Source organism: Phyllobates terribilis, unplaced genomic scaffold (genome assembly GCF_046119375.1).
Source record: "Phyllobates terribilis strain yellow unplaced genomic scaffold, ASM4611937v1 Scaffold_2__4_contigs__length_985480577, whole genome shotgun sequence".
NCBI lineage: Eukaryota > Metazoa > Chordata > Amphibia > Anura > Dendrobatidae > Phyllobates > Phyllobates terribilis.
The window spans coordinates 386,832,059-386,846,260 of NW_027362762.1; the positions used below are offsets into that span (position 1 = coordinate 386,832,059).

Sequence of the window (14,202 nt, forward strand, 5' to 3'; positions counted from 1 at the left end):
TAGGTGATCAAATACTTATTTAATTCACTAAAATGCAATTTAATTATTTAAAAATCATACAATGTGTTTTTTTTTTGGGGGGGGGGGGGGTTTGGATTTTTTTTAGATTCTGTCTCTCACAGTTGAAGCGTATCTACGATAAAAATGACAGATCTCTCCATTCTTTGTAGGTGGGAAAACTTGCAAAATTGGCAGTGTATCAAGTACTTATTTTACCCACTGTATGTGGATGGGGCTTTTAAAACCCTCACCACATAGGGCAAAAAAATCTGCGAAAGTTCATAAACTAACAGCAGGCGATCAGCACTTGTTTCTGGGCAGAAATCAGCCCATGTTAATTGACTTTTACCATACCATATGTAATTCACGTGGGCCAACAATAAGACAGTTGTGTCTCCGTACAGTGACTCTTTCTGCAGCACATCCCTTATGTACACAAGGCAGTGTCTTCCTGATGAATTTTAGAGATGTGCATACTGATTTACAGGACCCTTGTCCAGCGGCCAAGTTAGTAGTCTGTGGAACCTGCTGGAATTGCTGACGCCTCTTTTGATTTGTAGGCCCACCATAATTTCATCATTGCGGCATGTTGCATGTATGAAGTTGTGCTCGGCGTACTAGCCAGAACTGGTGTCGGGGATGTCACCAGGTAGGAGGAAGTTTGCAGGGCTCCCAACCGGTGTCCGCTGGACCGTGGGTCCTGCAAATTGATACGCTAAAATGATTTTCACATCAGCATGCACAATCCAATCAGTGTTTTTTCTCATTGATTGGCTGTTGTGCGGCATGTTTACACTGACTGATAATCAGAAATGAGCATTCTTATGTAATGCTTGTTGTAATGTAAATCAGTATATAGTACTTTCCACACTGCAGCATGCTTATTATTTTCTGGAAAAGCTGCAGATGTTCACTATGGATTTTATATTTTGTAAAGAAGAGGAAAAAATATATGCTAAAATCTGAAATACCGTATATTCCGGCGTATAAGATGACTTTTGAAGACTGAAAAATCTTCTGTCTAGACTGGGGTCGTCTTATACGCCGGTAATGTTTTTGAACTTTCAGAAATTGACATGCGGGGATACTCTGGGGGTGTTAATAAGCTGCCGTGGCCGTATCCCTGCCATGTGGGAGTTAATATAAGGTGGAGGGTGTTAAAATACGGCGGCGGTAGGTCCAGACAGTCAGCGCTTCTGTGCTGAAACTGACACATCGCTGCGCTGTGTCTTCTCAGGCCTGGGACACAGCGCAGCGTATTCCCAGCAGCGGAGACAGACAGAACCTAGCGAACTTTTCTGACACATCGCAGTGTCTTCCCAGCTCCGGACACAGCGCAGGGCTTCTGTGCCGACAGCTTTCACTTGTCACAGAAGCGCTGCGCTGTGTCCGGAGCTGGGAAGTTCGCATCGCTTCTGTGACAAGTAGTGTTGAGCATTCCGATACCGCGAATATCGGCCTATACCCGATATTACAGTATCGGAATTCCGATACTTAATTCCGATACTTTTACAATATCGAATACCGGAATCGGAAGTTCCCATAATGCCTGCGCTCTGCAGTGTCTCTGAAGGATGACAAGCTGGATGGCAGAGCTCAGCTGAGATCCAGCTTGTCATCAGAATGCCATCCCAGCGTGGGAGAATTCTCCTGATTGTTTAAAAGCCGGCGGGCGGTAAAAAGCCCCCGGCTTTTAAACAATCACACAGCCCCATACTGCTTCCCCGCAGCCTCCCACCCCGATCCTCCGTTCCCCTCGCCATCTCCCATCCCGATCGTAAGTTAGGACCGGGCGGGGAGTGCAGCACAAAGGAGCGGGGAGCGAAGGACCCGGGCGGGGAAGCCGGCAGTGAAAAGACTTCACCGCCGGCTTTCCCGTTCTGTGCTGGGCTTTCCCGCCGGTTATTTCAACTGAACAGCTGAGGTATCAGGTGATGCCGATCAGCTGTTCATTTGAAGTCGCCGCGGTGCCCTCAGAGGGTTCATGTGAGTTCATGCTTGACTGCATTGCATGAACTCACATGAACTTTCCCACGGTCTCACAGGTCAGCCTCACCTCCCAGACCCGTCATGATTGGTGTGTGCGGGTGTCTGTGCGTGTGTCTGCGAGTGTGTGTGGGGTGTCTGTGCGATGTCTGCGGGTGTGTGCGGTGTCTGTGAGATGTCTGCGAGTGTGTGCGGGTGTGCGCGGTGTCTGTGCGATGTGTCTGTGCGATGTGTGCGGGTGTGCACGGTGTCTGTGCGATGTCTGGGGGTGTGTGCGGTGTCTGTGCGATGTGTGCGGGTGTGTGCGTGCAGGCAGACATAGGCCGATGTGACACTACTACTCCCATCGGCCTATGTCTGTCCCCCGTCCACTCCTGCCAGCAGGATCAGCTCGATGGGAGCAGTAGTTCCCATCAGCCTGATCCTGCTATATAAATTGCCCTACTGTGTCCCCAATAAATTTTAAATACATGTCATTGGTGGCCAGTGGTTACCTACAATAAATTAGTTCATACATTACCTGTCCCCGCCGATCGCCACCTAAAATAAAGTAAAAAATAAAAAACTACACCTATACTCACCTAGACACCTAATTCCCCGAAGCCATCGATCTCCTGTAATAAAATATAAAATAATAAACCACAACCTTATCCTTACCCCTCCGTAGCAGTCCACGAGTGTCCCACGAAGATCTCCAGTTCAGAGCAGCCACATAGAATGTGACCGCTCTGAACCGCTGCCGCCGCTAGAATGACGGGGCCGTAAAGCAGCCCCGTCATTGCATAAGCGGGTTCGCCGGAGTTCAGGCAGCGCTGCTCCGGTTAGCTGCTTTACGGCCCTGCTGTATCGTGAGAAATTCCCACGGTACAGCAGTGCCGTAAAGGAGGTCTCCGGAGCTGCGCTGACTGAATGCACTCCGGTGACCTCAGTCAGGGGCTCACGCTGCCGGGAGCGGACGTGTTCCCGGCAGCGTGAGCTTACAGCAGCCATGCACAGCTGTCACCATCTCCAGATGTGACAGCTGTGCATGGGAGATCAGCGCAGGAACGTGGACAGGTAACTATTTTTTTTTTAGTAAACTAAGAATTAAATAAAATGGTGTGGTTTATTTCAAATAAATTATTTTTTTCTTGGTGTAGTGTGTGTTTTTTCTTTTTAACACTTTGTAGGTTAGTAATGGGGGTGTCTTATAGATACCCATCATTACTAACCTGGGCTTCATGGCAGCTGGCGCTGACATCAACCCCAGCCCTATTACCCCCTGCCACCGCACCAGGGCAGCGTGGAAGAGCGAGGCTAAGTGCCAGAATTGGCGCATCCTATGGATGCGCCATTTCTGGGGCGGCTGACGGCTGGTGTTTCTAGCCTGGGAGGGGGCCAATATTCATGGCACCCTTCCTGGGCTATTAATATCAGCCCCCAGCTGTCTGCCTAGCCTTTGCTAGCTATTAAAATAGGGGGGACCCCACGTCATTTTTTTGGGGGGGTCCCCCATTTTAATAGCTAGTAAAGGCTAGGTATTCAGCTGGGGGCTGATATTAGTAGCCTGGGAAGCTCCGTGGGTATTACCCCCTTCCCAGACTTCAAACATCTGCCCCAGCTGTCTGCTTAACCTCCGCTAGAGACTAAAATTAAGGGGAACCCCACGCCAATTTTTTTTTAAAATAAATCCTTTATTTTAACACTAAATGACAAGTACAGTAATCAACACTGTCACTGTACTTCAAATATATGTGACTGACATGTTTCTATCTCTCTAATCTATGTGTGAAGCTCTATTCTGTCTGTTATAAATTGTCGGGTACAGATGCTGAATTGCCGGCCGGCTTTTTTAAAGAGACGGTGCATGAAAACACTATTATTTTTTTAAATAAATCCTTTACACTAAATGACAAGTACAGTAATCAACACTGTCACTGTACTTCATATATATGTGACTGACATATTTCTATCTATCTAATCTATGTGTGAAGCTCTATTCTTTCTGTTGTAAATTGTCGGGTACCGGTGTATGCCGCTGATGAAAATGGATGATAGTAATGTTGTTGTTGTATGCCTTATGTTTATGAGTGACAGTTTTCCTGCTATATACCTGCATGTCATAAGAATTTAAATTAAAAAAGGACCATGTTAAATTCAAATCTGTTTTTTTTTTAATTTTTACCGGTGTTTGGTATGCGTTGGAAAAGGGGTAGTCTTATACGGTGAATATATCCTAAACTCTATATTTTAACAGGAAAGTAGGGGGGTCGTCTTATACACCAGGTCGTCTTATACGCCGGAATATACGGTATATGCCACATCTCACTTGTGCACATTGTCATCAGTACTTTTAGCTGCATTGGAAATTACCAGAGTTTTTTTTACAGTATCCCTCTTCATGGGATGGGAAAGGATAGTAAATTATGCTTTTTATATAGTGGAAGAAAAGGTAGGCAAACATACAAGCCCAGAGTATGCCCATAGCATGATACAGATGCATGGGGGCCTGTGGATGCTTTGAAAGTATAATTTAGCAAGTAATGTCAACATATAGCTCTCATAGCTGCAAACATGAGATGTGAACTTAGCGGTAATCACAGCTTCTATGCGAGATCCTGTAAAAAAAAAAAAAAAAAAAAAAAATCACATTCCTCTATATAAAATGCAGATGCACCCAGTAGTGTACGGGTGCTGTTATATGGATCTGTAATATGGCTGTGCGCACTGTGCATGGGTCCAGTGGATGTTTCTCACGCACCAAAGGCCAATCTGTGCAGGCTCGGATTGACACCCCCAGAAGGTCCAAATCAGATTCAAAATCCAGAGAAATCCAAGTCACCAAAAAAATTCTCAGGGATAAAAAAAATAACTTTTATTCTGTCTTTAAAAGCAGATGGCAGTGCATATGTCTACTGCATCTGAGAGCAGCATGAAGTAGGGGCAGAGACCCTGATTCCAATTATGTATCACTTACTGGGCTGCTTGCTATATTTTCTATAAAATCAGGTGGAGATTAGATAGCAAGCAGCCAAGGAAGTGACATAGCTGGAATCAGAGTTTCTGTGTCAACATTATGCTGCTCTCAAAATAGGTGGCAAAACAAATTGTGTTGCACTATTAGGGCTCTGTCACATGTCAGTGTGTCCGGTACGTGTGGTGACAGTTTCCACACATACTGGAGACACTGACACACGTAGACTCATTCAAATCTATGGGTCTGTGCACATGTCAGTGCGTTTCCACGGGCCATGTGTCTGTGTGCTCCACACGCTGATATGTCCATCTTTTACACGCTGCACGGTCCGGAATATGTCTCACGCTGAACACACACGGATGACATCTGTGTGTCATCGTGTTACACGTACCGGCGCCTAGGAATTAATGTACAGTTAGCGCTGTTCCCAAGCGCCGGGTGCTGAACGCTGCCCTCAATATTATCCTTTGCTCGCGCTGTGATCAGCACGAGCAAGGGACAATGTTGGGAGTAGTAGTCTGCTCCCGCAGTGTCCATGTGTAAAAATAAGAATAAAATAATAAAATCCTTATACTCACCTGTCTGGAGATGTCCTCCGCTGTAATCCATGCGACCGCTGACACCGAGGAGCAGGGGAGAATGAGCTGCTCCAGTGAGCGGGTCCCTGCACTAAGCGGAGCTCACTGAGTGATAGGACACTGCTCCTGAGCTCAGCGCTGCTCCACTCGCTGGAGCGGCTCACTCTTTCCGACTCTTCGGTGTCAGCAGTCAGAGGATTACAGCGGGGGACGCTTAGGACAAGTGGGTATAAGGATTTTATTATTTTATTCTTCTTTTTACACACGGACACTGCGGGAGCAGAATACTACTCCCAACATTGTCCCTTGCTAGTCCTGATCACAGCGTGAGCAAGGGAAAATGATGAGGGCAACATTCAGCATCCGGCGCTTGGGAACAGTGCTAACTGTACTGCTGATTCCCAAACGCCGATACGTGTGCTCCTGATGCAGCACATGTGTGCTACACAGGTGCATAGGGACACTGATATCTCCGGTACGGGTTTTTCCGGTACCAGGAATATCCGGACGTGTGAAACCGGCCTTAGTTTGTGTATTATCAGGGCATTGAGGGGGTATTCACATTTTCACACTTCCTGTTTCACCCTTTCAGCTTGTCAGCAAAGCTGCAGTTTTATTTATTTTCAACTGCTTACGGTATATTGTGCCAGCATGTTCGACTGCGCTGTACAGAGATGGTCGTCCATTCCATCAGTTTTTGTCTCCGTTCTAATTTCCCTATACGAGACCCACACAGATTGGGGTCAGTTTTATAGGAGATCAGTTCATTTCTAAGTATGTTTTGGAGCAGAATTTTATATAGCTGATGACAAGAGTTAGGGCTCATTCAGATGTCCGCGTATGTCAGGATGATCACGGGCCGCAGTGCACATACTGTCTGCTGTCCTCCTGCCCCGAGCGTGACTGCCTCATACATATATATGAAGCTGTTATGCTCTGGTCAGGAGACCCACAGCCAATCCTGAGATCCATGGATGTCCGCATGAGCTCTGGGTCTCCTAATGCAATTTAGCTAGTTAGGCCACAGCCCCACTATCAGTATGTTGTCAGTATTCGGTCAGTATTTTGGGAGCCAAAACCAGGTGAGGAACAATCAGAGAAAAGGTAGAATAGAAACAAGTCACCAATTCTGCATTTATCACCCACCCATGGTTTTGGCTCCCACTCCTGAGAAAAAATACTGACCGAATACTGATAGTGGGGCCGTGGCCTTAGATGCATTTCTGTGAAACTGCTTCAAATCTCCAAGGAAAAAATAAGCAGCATTTGCATGAGATTGCAGAAATCCCATTCACTTTCCTGGTACTGTAAAATGCTTCATTTTTTTAGGCCAAAATGCCACATCTGAATATTCCCTTATGCGTTCTGCAGCAGCCCTCTGTACAGGAGGGGAACTTTAATATTTGTTGATTTGTTCTGAAAGGTTAACATCGCAGACATAAATTAATTTTCTGGTGCTGAAGACAAGCTGTTCTCTTCTATTGCCATGTACAGCATAAAAAACGAGAGTACAGTGTTTGTACAATTATAACTTTCATCATCGCTGGCACCGCCAGTTATTTCAAGGGTAAATTCATGGCCACTTACTGGAATGTGAATACTTAATGCATTTTCCTCTATTAAAAGCTTGAGATGTAATGTTTTCTGCAAGCTTTAAAGTGTAAGCGGTAATGGGTCTTCAGGTTTTAAGGATTGAAAAACAGAAACGTTACTTTCAGTGTAACACCTGTCTATCTCTTAAAATCTATTAAAAATTATTATTTTTTTCATATTCTCTCTTTAGGGTTTACTTTCTAAGTCATTGGATCTTGAACAGAAATCTCTTCTAGCAGATCTTCAAACTAAAATAGGTACAGAAATGCATTTGGTGATATTTCCTTCACATGTACAAGTGTTAGTCTTCATTTATGTGTCTGTAGTGCTAACATAAAATTGAAATTGCATATGATATCTTTACTTTACACATACATGGGAAAAAAAAATAGTGTGTGTCCTACCAGGATTTGTCAAGGTCACATACCAAGTGTAAGGCGGCGGTGTTCACACCATGCAGTAACTGAGGCAGTGACCCAAAACAAGTCCAACATAAACAGCTTTTATTCAGCAACTCACGGGTAAACAGAAAGTCCTCCGGTTCGCAGCCGGGTTGACATGAGTCCATAAACAACGGTTGCCGGGGACAACGGCCGCGCCGGGCCGCTCAGAGCCTGACAGGTGCAGAGCCTTCCTAGGCAGTGGTTCAGCCACACACAGTCCTGCTGAGCTTTCCTGCTGTGCTCCTAGCAGGTTGCAACATAGAACAACACTAATAGTTAGTGCAAGAGCCACTGGAAAACCCGGGTTGGAGGGAGGAGGCCGCCCCACTGCCTCCTGTGACCTCCTCCAAGAAATGAAGGCCCTGCCGGGTTTTACTTAATCTGCCTTAGCCAGGTAGTCTGACCAGGTCATTGCTCACCTTCATTACTGCATTGCAGCCGCAGCTGTGTGTGTGACTGCAATGCACTCCAATGGATTTAATAGGTCTCTGTACACATTCTGGGGGATATATAACGTCCCTCGTATACGATTCCGGTCACTGCCTCACATATCCCCCCCCCCCCTCTGTTCAAACTTGTGGGGTTGAACATTTGCCACCATACAGGGTGCCCGGGACAGGGCATCCGCGTTTGCTTGCAACTTCCCAGGGCGATGTTCTACAGAGAAACTGAAATTTTGCAGATACAGGAACCACCTGGTGACTCGCGCATTCCTCTCCTTGGCATTCCTCATCCATACCAAGGGTGAGTGGTCCGTCACCAAGCGGAACTGACGCCCGAGTAAATAATAACGTAGTGATTCCAAGGCCCACTTAATAGCCAAACACTCCTTCTCTACCACGCTATAGTTTTTCTCTGCCGGGACAAGTTTTCTACTCAAGTAGGTGACCGGGTGCTCTTCACCATTCACTTTTTGTGACAATACCGCCCCTAGGCCTACCTCCGAGGCATCTGTCTGTACAATGAAGGTTTCACTGAAGTTGGGGCTGATGAGGACCGGCTGTCCACACAGGGCCAACTTCATGGACTTGAAAAGCTTCTTCTGCCTGAGGGTTCCACCGAACCATTACCGATTTTTTTTTTTCCCTTCAAGAGATCGGTCAGGGCCGCCGTTCGCCCAGCAAAATTAGGTATAAACCGGCGGTAATAGCCAAGGATGCCAAGGAACGCCCTCACCTGTTTTGTACTTGACGGTTTAGGCCAGTTTTTTATAGCCTCAACTTTATTGATTTGGGGCTTGATAGCTCCTCGGCCTATCACATACCCCAAATATCGGGCTTCCTCTAGCCCTATCGCACATTTTTTGGGGTTTGCCGTTAACCCTGCGGCTCTGAGAGAATCCAGCACTGCCTGTACCTGTGATAGGTGCGTATGCCAGTTGGTGCTAAAGATGATAATATCATCTAGATACGCGGACGCGTACTCCTGATGAGGCTTGAGCACTATGTCCATCAACCTCTGAAATGCAGCCGGGGCCTCATGTAACCCAAAAGGTAAGACCACATATTGGTATAGACCCTCTGGAGTTACGAAGGCGGTCTTTTCCTTCGCCGAATCTGTGAGAGGTACCTGCCAGTAACCCTTGGTGAGATCGAGCGTGGTAAAGTACTGGGCCTGCCCCAGTCTCTCAATCAGCTCGTCCACCCGGGGCATTGGATAAAGGTCGAACTTTGACACTTCATTCAATTTCCGGAAATCATTACAGAAGCGTAATGATCCGTCTGGTTTTGGAATCAGTACGATGGGGCTAGCCCACTCAATCCGTGATTCCTCTATGACGCCTAACTGAAGCATTTGTTTTACCTCAGCCGTGATGGCTTGCCTCCGGGCCTCGGGTACCCGGTACGGTCTTATTCGTACCCGTACCCCAGGTTCGGTGACAATGTCATGTTGGATAACCGTAGTCCTACCTGGTAGCTCTGAGAACACGTCGGTATTGTGCTGCACCAGCGAGCGAGCCTCCCGTCGCTGCTGTTTAGTGAGGGCATCACTTATCCTGACCTCCCCCTCGGATGCTTCCCTGGCCGAAGGTGGAGAATTCCCTGGTGTTATGCCCGGGGTGACGTCTGTAACTAAACACTCTCGATCTTCCCAAGGCTTTAGCAGGTTTACATGGTAAAGCTGCTCAGGTTTCCTCCTTCCGGGCTGATACACCCGGTAATTTACCTCCCCCACTTTTTCTCGAATCTCATATGGTCCTTGCCACTTGGCCATGAACTTACTCTCGGCTGTGGGTACCAGTACTAACACCCGATCACCCTTGTTAAAAGTTCTGACTCTGGCTCTTTTATTATATGTGCGCCTCTGAGCTGCCTGGGCATCTAACAGATGCTCTTTCACGATGGGCATGACCGCCGCGATCCGGTCCTGCATACTAGCCACGTGTTCAATTATACTCCTATGCGGAGTTGGCTCTTGTTCACATGTCTCTTTGGCTACGTCCAACAGACCCCCTAGGGTGTCTGCCGTACAATAACTCAAAGGGAGAGAACCCTGTGGAAGCCTGGGGTACCTCACGGACGGCGAACATCAAATAGGGTAACAACATGTCCCAATCCCTTCCATCCTTAGAAACCACCTTTTTTAACATGGACTTGAGGGTTTTATTGAACCGTTCTACTAGCCCGTCGGTTTGAGGGTGGTACACCGAGGTGCGCAATTGTTTAATTTTTAGCAATTTGCATAGGTCCCTTGTCACTTTGGACATAAAGGGGGTCCCCTGATCTGTCAGGATCTCCTTGGGTAGTCCAAGGCGACAGAACATGGCAAACAGCTCCCGTGCAATCAGTTTTGCCGAGGTGTGGCGTAGTGGTATAGCTTCCGGGTACCGAGTGGCATAGTCGACGACTACCAGTATATGTTGGTGTCCACGGGCGGATTTTACAATGGGTCCAACCAAATCCATTGCAATCCGTTCAAAAGGCACCTCTATCACTGGCAGAGGTACCAATGGGCTACGGAAGCTTGCAGTGGGTGAGGTCAACTGACATTCGGGGCAGGATTCGCAATACCTATTGACTTCCGCGTAAACCCCAGGCCAAAAGAACCGCTGTAAGATATGGTCTAGCGTCTTTTTCACCCCTAAGTGTCCACCCAGCAGGTGTGAGTGTGCCATATCCATAATTTCTCGACGGTACGACTGAGGTGCCACTAATTGTTCTACAACCTCGTCCCTGATCTTATCTGTCCTGTAGAGTAACTCACCGTTGATTACCATGCATGGAAATACAGTATCTGCACCGGGCTGTTGAACTACGCCATTTATCTCTAATACCCTTTCCCGCGCCTGAGTCAGGGTGGGATCCCGTAGCTGAGCTGTCCCAAACGTGCCCTGGGACACTTTCAGCTCGGGGATCGATGGGGTCTCCTCGACCTCTCCTGCCAACACCTCTAAGGGAAACCTATCGGGGTCACACTCTGTCCCTAGGTTGGACACCCCTACGGCAGGTTAGTCGGGTACAGTGTCTGCAATACATTTTACCGGGGGAGAGTGGATTTTGTTTTTCCACAGAGTCCAGAACAGGGGCAAGTCTCTCCCCAACACAGTCCCATAGGGAAGAGTTTTTACCACTCCCACCACATGTTTTATGTCTCCACATGGCGTGGACAAGACTACCTCCTCAGTTGGGTACTCTCGGAGGTCCCCATGGATACACACAACCCTGACGGGTCGTCCACCGGGGTTGTCTCTTGCCACCAGCGACCTATGTACCAGAGTCACGAGGCTCCCTGAGTCCAGGAGAGCCTCCGTGGGGTACCTATTAACCAGTACCTGACATATTTGGAGTTCATTGTCCCGGGGTTCGGGGCTCGCTGTGCAGACTGTCTGGGCGTACATTGAGACACGGCGGCTATATCCGCAGTCCATGGGTTCCGTAGTCAGGGGACAATTAGCAATCACATGTCCCGGCCCCTGACACCGCCAGCACCTAAGAGTGGTGGTACTGTTAGGTCTTATGACAGTTTGGGAGGGAATCGGTCTCTTGCCACTCTCACTCCGGGGTTCCCCTTCAGCACCGGTACGGTGCTGACTGTCCCCAGCAGAGGGACGCGACCCCTTTCCCGATTCCTGGGTTGGCAGGGATCGACGTGACAACCGAGAGGGGGTGGAGTCTTGAATGAAATCCTGAGTAGCGCTCTACCAAACTGACCACCTGGTTGAGGGTGCCGGGGTCCCCTTTCCCCACCCAACGTTGGATAGCGACTGGCAGAGTCCTCACCAGCCGGTCAACCACCACCCTCTCCACTATCTGGGCTGGGGACAAAGTCTCAGGTTGGAGCCACCGTTTTACCAGCTGCAGGAGGTCATAAGCCTGAAACCGGGCAGGTCGGGTCTCCACATAGGCCCACGAAAGCACACGCTGAGCCCTCACGTATGTATTGACCCCCAGCCGGGCAAGGATCTCACCTTTGAGCCTCTGGTAGTCCCGGGCGTCCTCCCGACTGAGGTCGAAACAGGCCTTCTGGGCATCGCCAACCAAAAACGGCGCCACCACTTCCGCCCACTGGTCGGCTGGTAGGTTTTCCTGCTCTGCTGTGCGTTCGTAGATGGTAAGGAAGGCTTCCACGTCGTCCTCCGGTCCCATCTTCCTCAACGCTGAGCGAACCTTGTCCCGGACCTCTCGACGTTCCAGTGCTGGTGCCGTCGGCGTCTCCCGCAGAGCTGTGAGCTGCTGCATGATCAGCTCATTGGTTTGCTGTTGCTGCCACTACGTATGGACCAATTGCCTTAATAGCTCCTCCATTTTATCCACAGGTTTAAGCTGAAAGGTGGCCGGCCGGATTGTGGCCATGCAGCTGCCGGTGGGGGTATGCCTTAGTCACAATGCCCGCATTCTCCACCATATGTAAGGCGGCGGTGTTCACACCATGCAGTAACTGAGGCAGTGACCCAAAACAAGTCCAACATAAACAGCTTTTATTCAGCAACTCACGGGTAAACAGAAAGTCCTCCGGTTCGCAGCCGGGTTGACATGAGTCCATAAACAACGGTTGCCGGGGACAACGGCCGCGCCGGGCCGCTCAGAGCCTGACAGGTGCAGAGCCTTCCTAGGCAGTGGTTCAGCCACACACAGTCCTGCTGAGCTTTCCTGCTGTGCTCCTAGCAGGTTGCAACATAGAACAACACTAATAGTTAGTGCAAGAGCCACTGGAAAACCCGGGTTGGAGGGAGGAGGCCGCCCCACTGCCTCCTGTGACCTCCTCCAAGAAATGAAGGCCCTGCCGGGTTTTACTTAATCTGCCTTAGCCAGGTAGTCTGACCAGGTCATTGCTCACCTTCATTACTGCATTGCAGCCGCAGCTGTGTGTGTGACTGCAATGCACTCCAATGGATATAATAGGTCTCTGTACACATTCTGGGGGATATATAACATCCCTCGTATACGATCCCGGTCACTGCCTCACACAAGTTAGAGGTGTAGTATAAAACCTTATATCTATTCCTGAATCAAAAATCCTCATAGAATCCCTGCAAAGCACAACACGTTAAATTCTTGCTTAAAGGGGCTGTCCGGTCCAAATCGATAAGTCACACAGAGTGACTGCAGACTTATGAATCCCCAATGAACGCACTGAGCGCTCTGGGGATTCGCCAGTTTCTGACCCGGGACCGGAGGATATGTATGAGTTATACATACTCCCAGCCAGTGGGTGCGACCTCGCTCCATTCACTTTTATGGAGCTGAGGACGCACCCCATCTAGTGACCTAGCCATCTAGTGTGCGCGGCCTCACTACATACAATTGTATGGAGAACACTGACTGGGGGTATATACACTGCTCAAAAAAATAAAGGGAACACTCAAATAACACATCCTAGATCTGAATGAATGAAATATTCTCATTGAATACTTTGTTCTGTACAAAGTTGAATGTGCTGACAACAAAATCACACAAAAATCATCCATGGAAATCAAATTTATTAACCAATGGAGGCCTGGATTTGGAGTCACCCCCAAAATTAAAGTGGAAAAACACACTACAGGCTGATCCAACTTTGATGTAATGTCCTTAAAACAAGTCAAAATGAGTCTCAGTATTGTGTGTGGCCTCCACGTGCCAGTATGACCTCCCTACAACGCCTGGGCATGCTCCTGATGAGGTTGCGGATGGTCTCTTGTGGGATCTCCTCCCAGACCTGGACTAAAGCATCCGCCAACTCCTGGACAGTCTGTGGTGCAACGTGACGTTGGTGGATGGAGCGAGACATGATGTCCCAGATGTGCTCATTGGGATTCAGGTCTGGGGAACGGACGGGCCAGTCCATAGCTTCAGTGCCTTCATCTTGCAGGAACTGCTGACACACTCCAGCCACATGAGGTCTGGCATTGTCCTGCATTAGGAGGAACCCAGGGCCAACCGCACCAGCATATGGTCTCACAAGGGGTCTGAGGATCTCATCTCGGTACCTAATGACAGTCAGGCTACCTCTGGAGAGCACATGGAGGGCTGTGCGGCCCTCCAAAGAAATGCCACCCCACACCATTACTGACCCACTGCCAAACCGGTCGTGCTGAAGGATATTGCAGGCAGCATATAGCTCTCCACGGCGTTTCCAGACTCTGTCATGTCTGTCACTTGTGCTCAGTATGAACCTGCTTTCATCTGTGAAGAGCACAGGGCGCCAGTGGCGACTTTGCCACTCC

The 14,202-nt window shown here is 48.6% G+C and overlaps 1 protein-coding gene across 1 annotated transcript in view; it reads left to right on the forward strand.

The window, feature by feature from the left end:
* GCC2 (GRIP and coiled-coil domain containing 2) overlaps positions 1–14,202 on the forward strand; it is a 91,281-nt gene that overhangs the window by 33,816 nt on the left and 43,263 nt on the right. Inside the window, exon 7 of the mRNA XM_073664813.1 lies at positions 7,304–7,370. Coding sequence (XP_073520914.1) covers positions 7,304–7,370 — 67 coding nt within the window. The remainder of the gene's footprint in view (positions 1–7,303; positions 7,371–14,202) is intronic.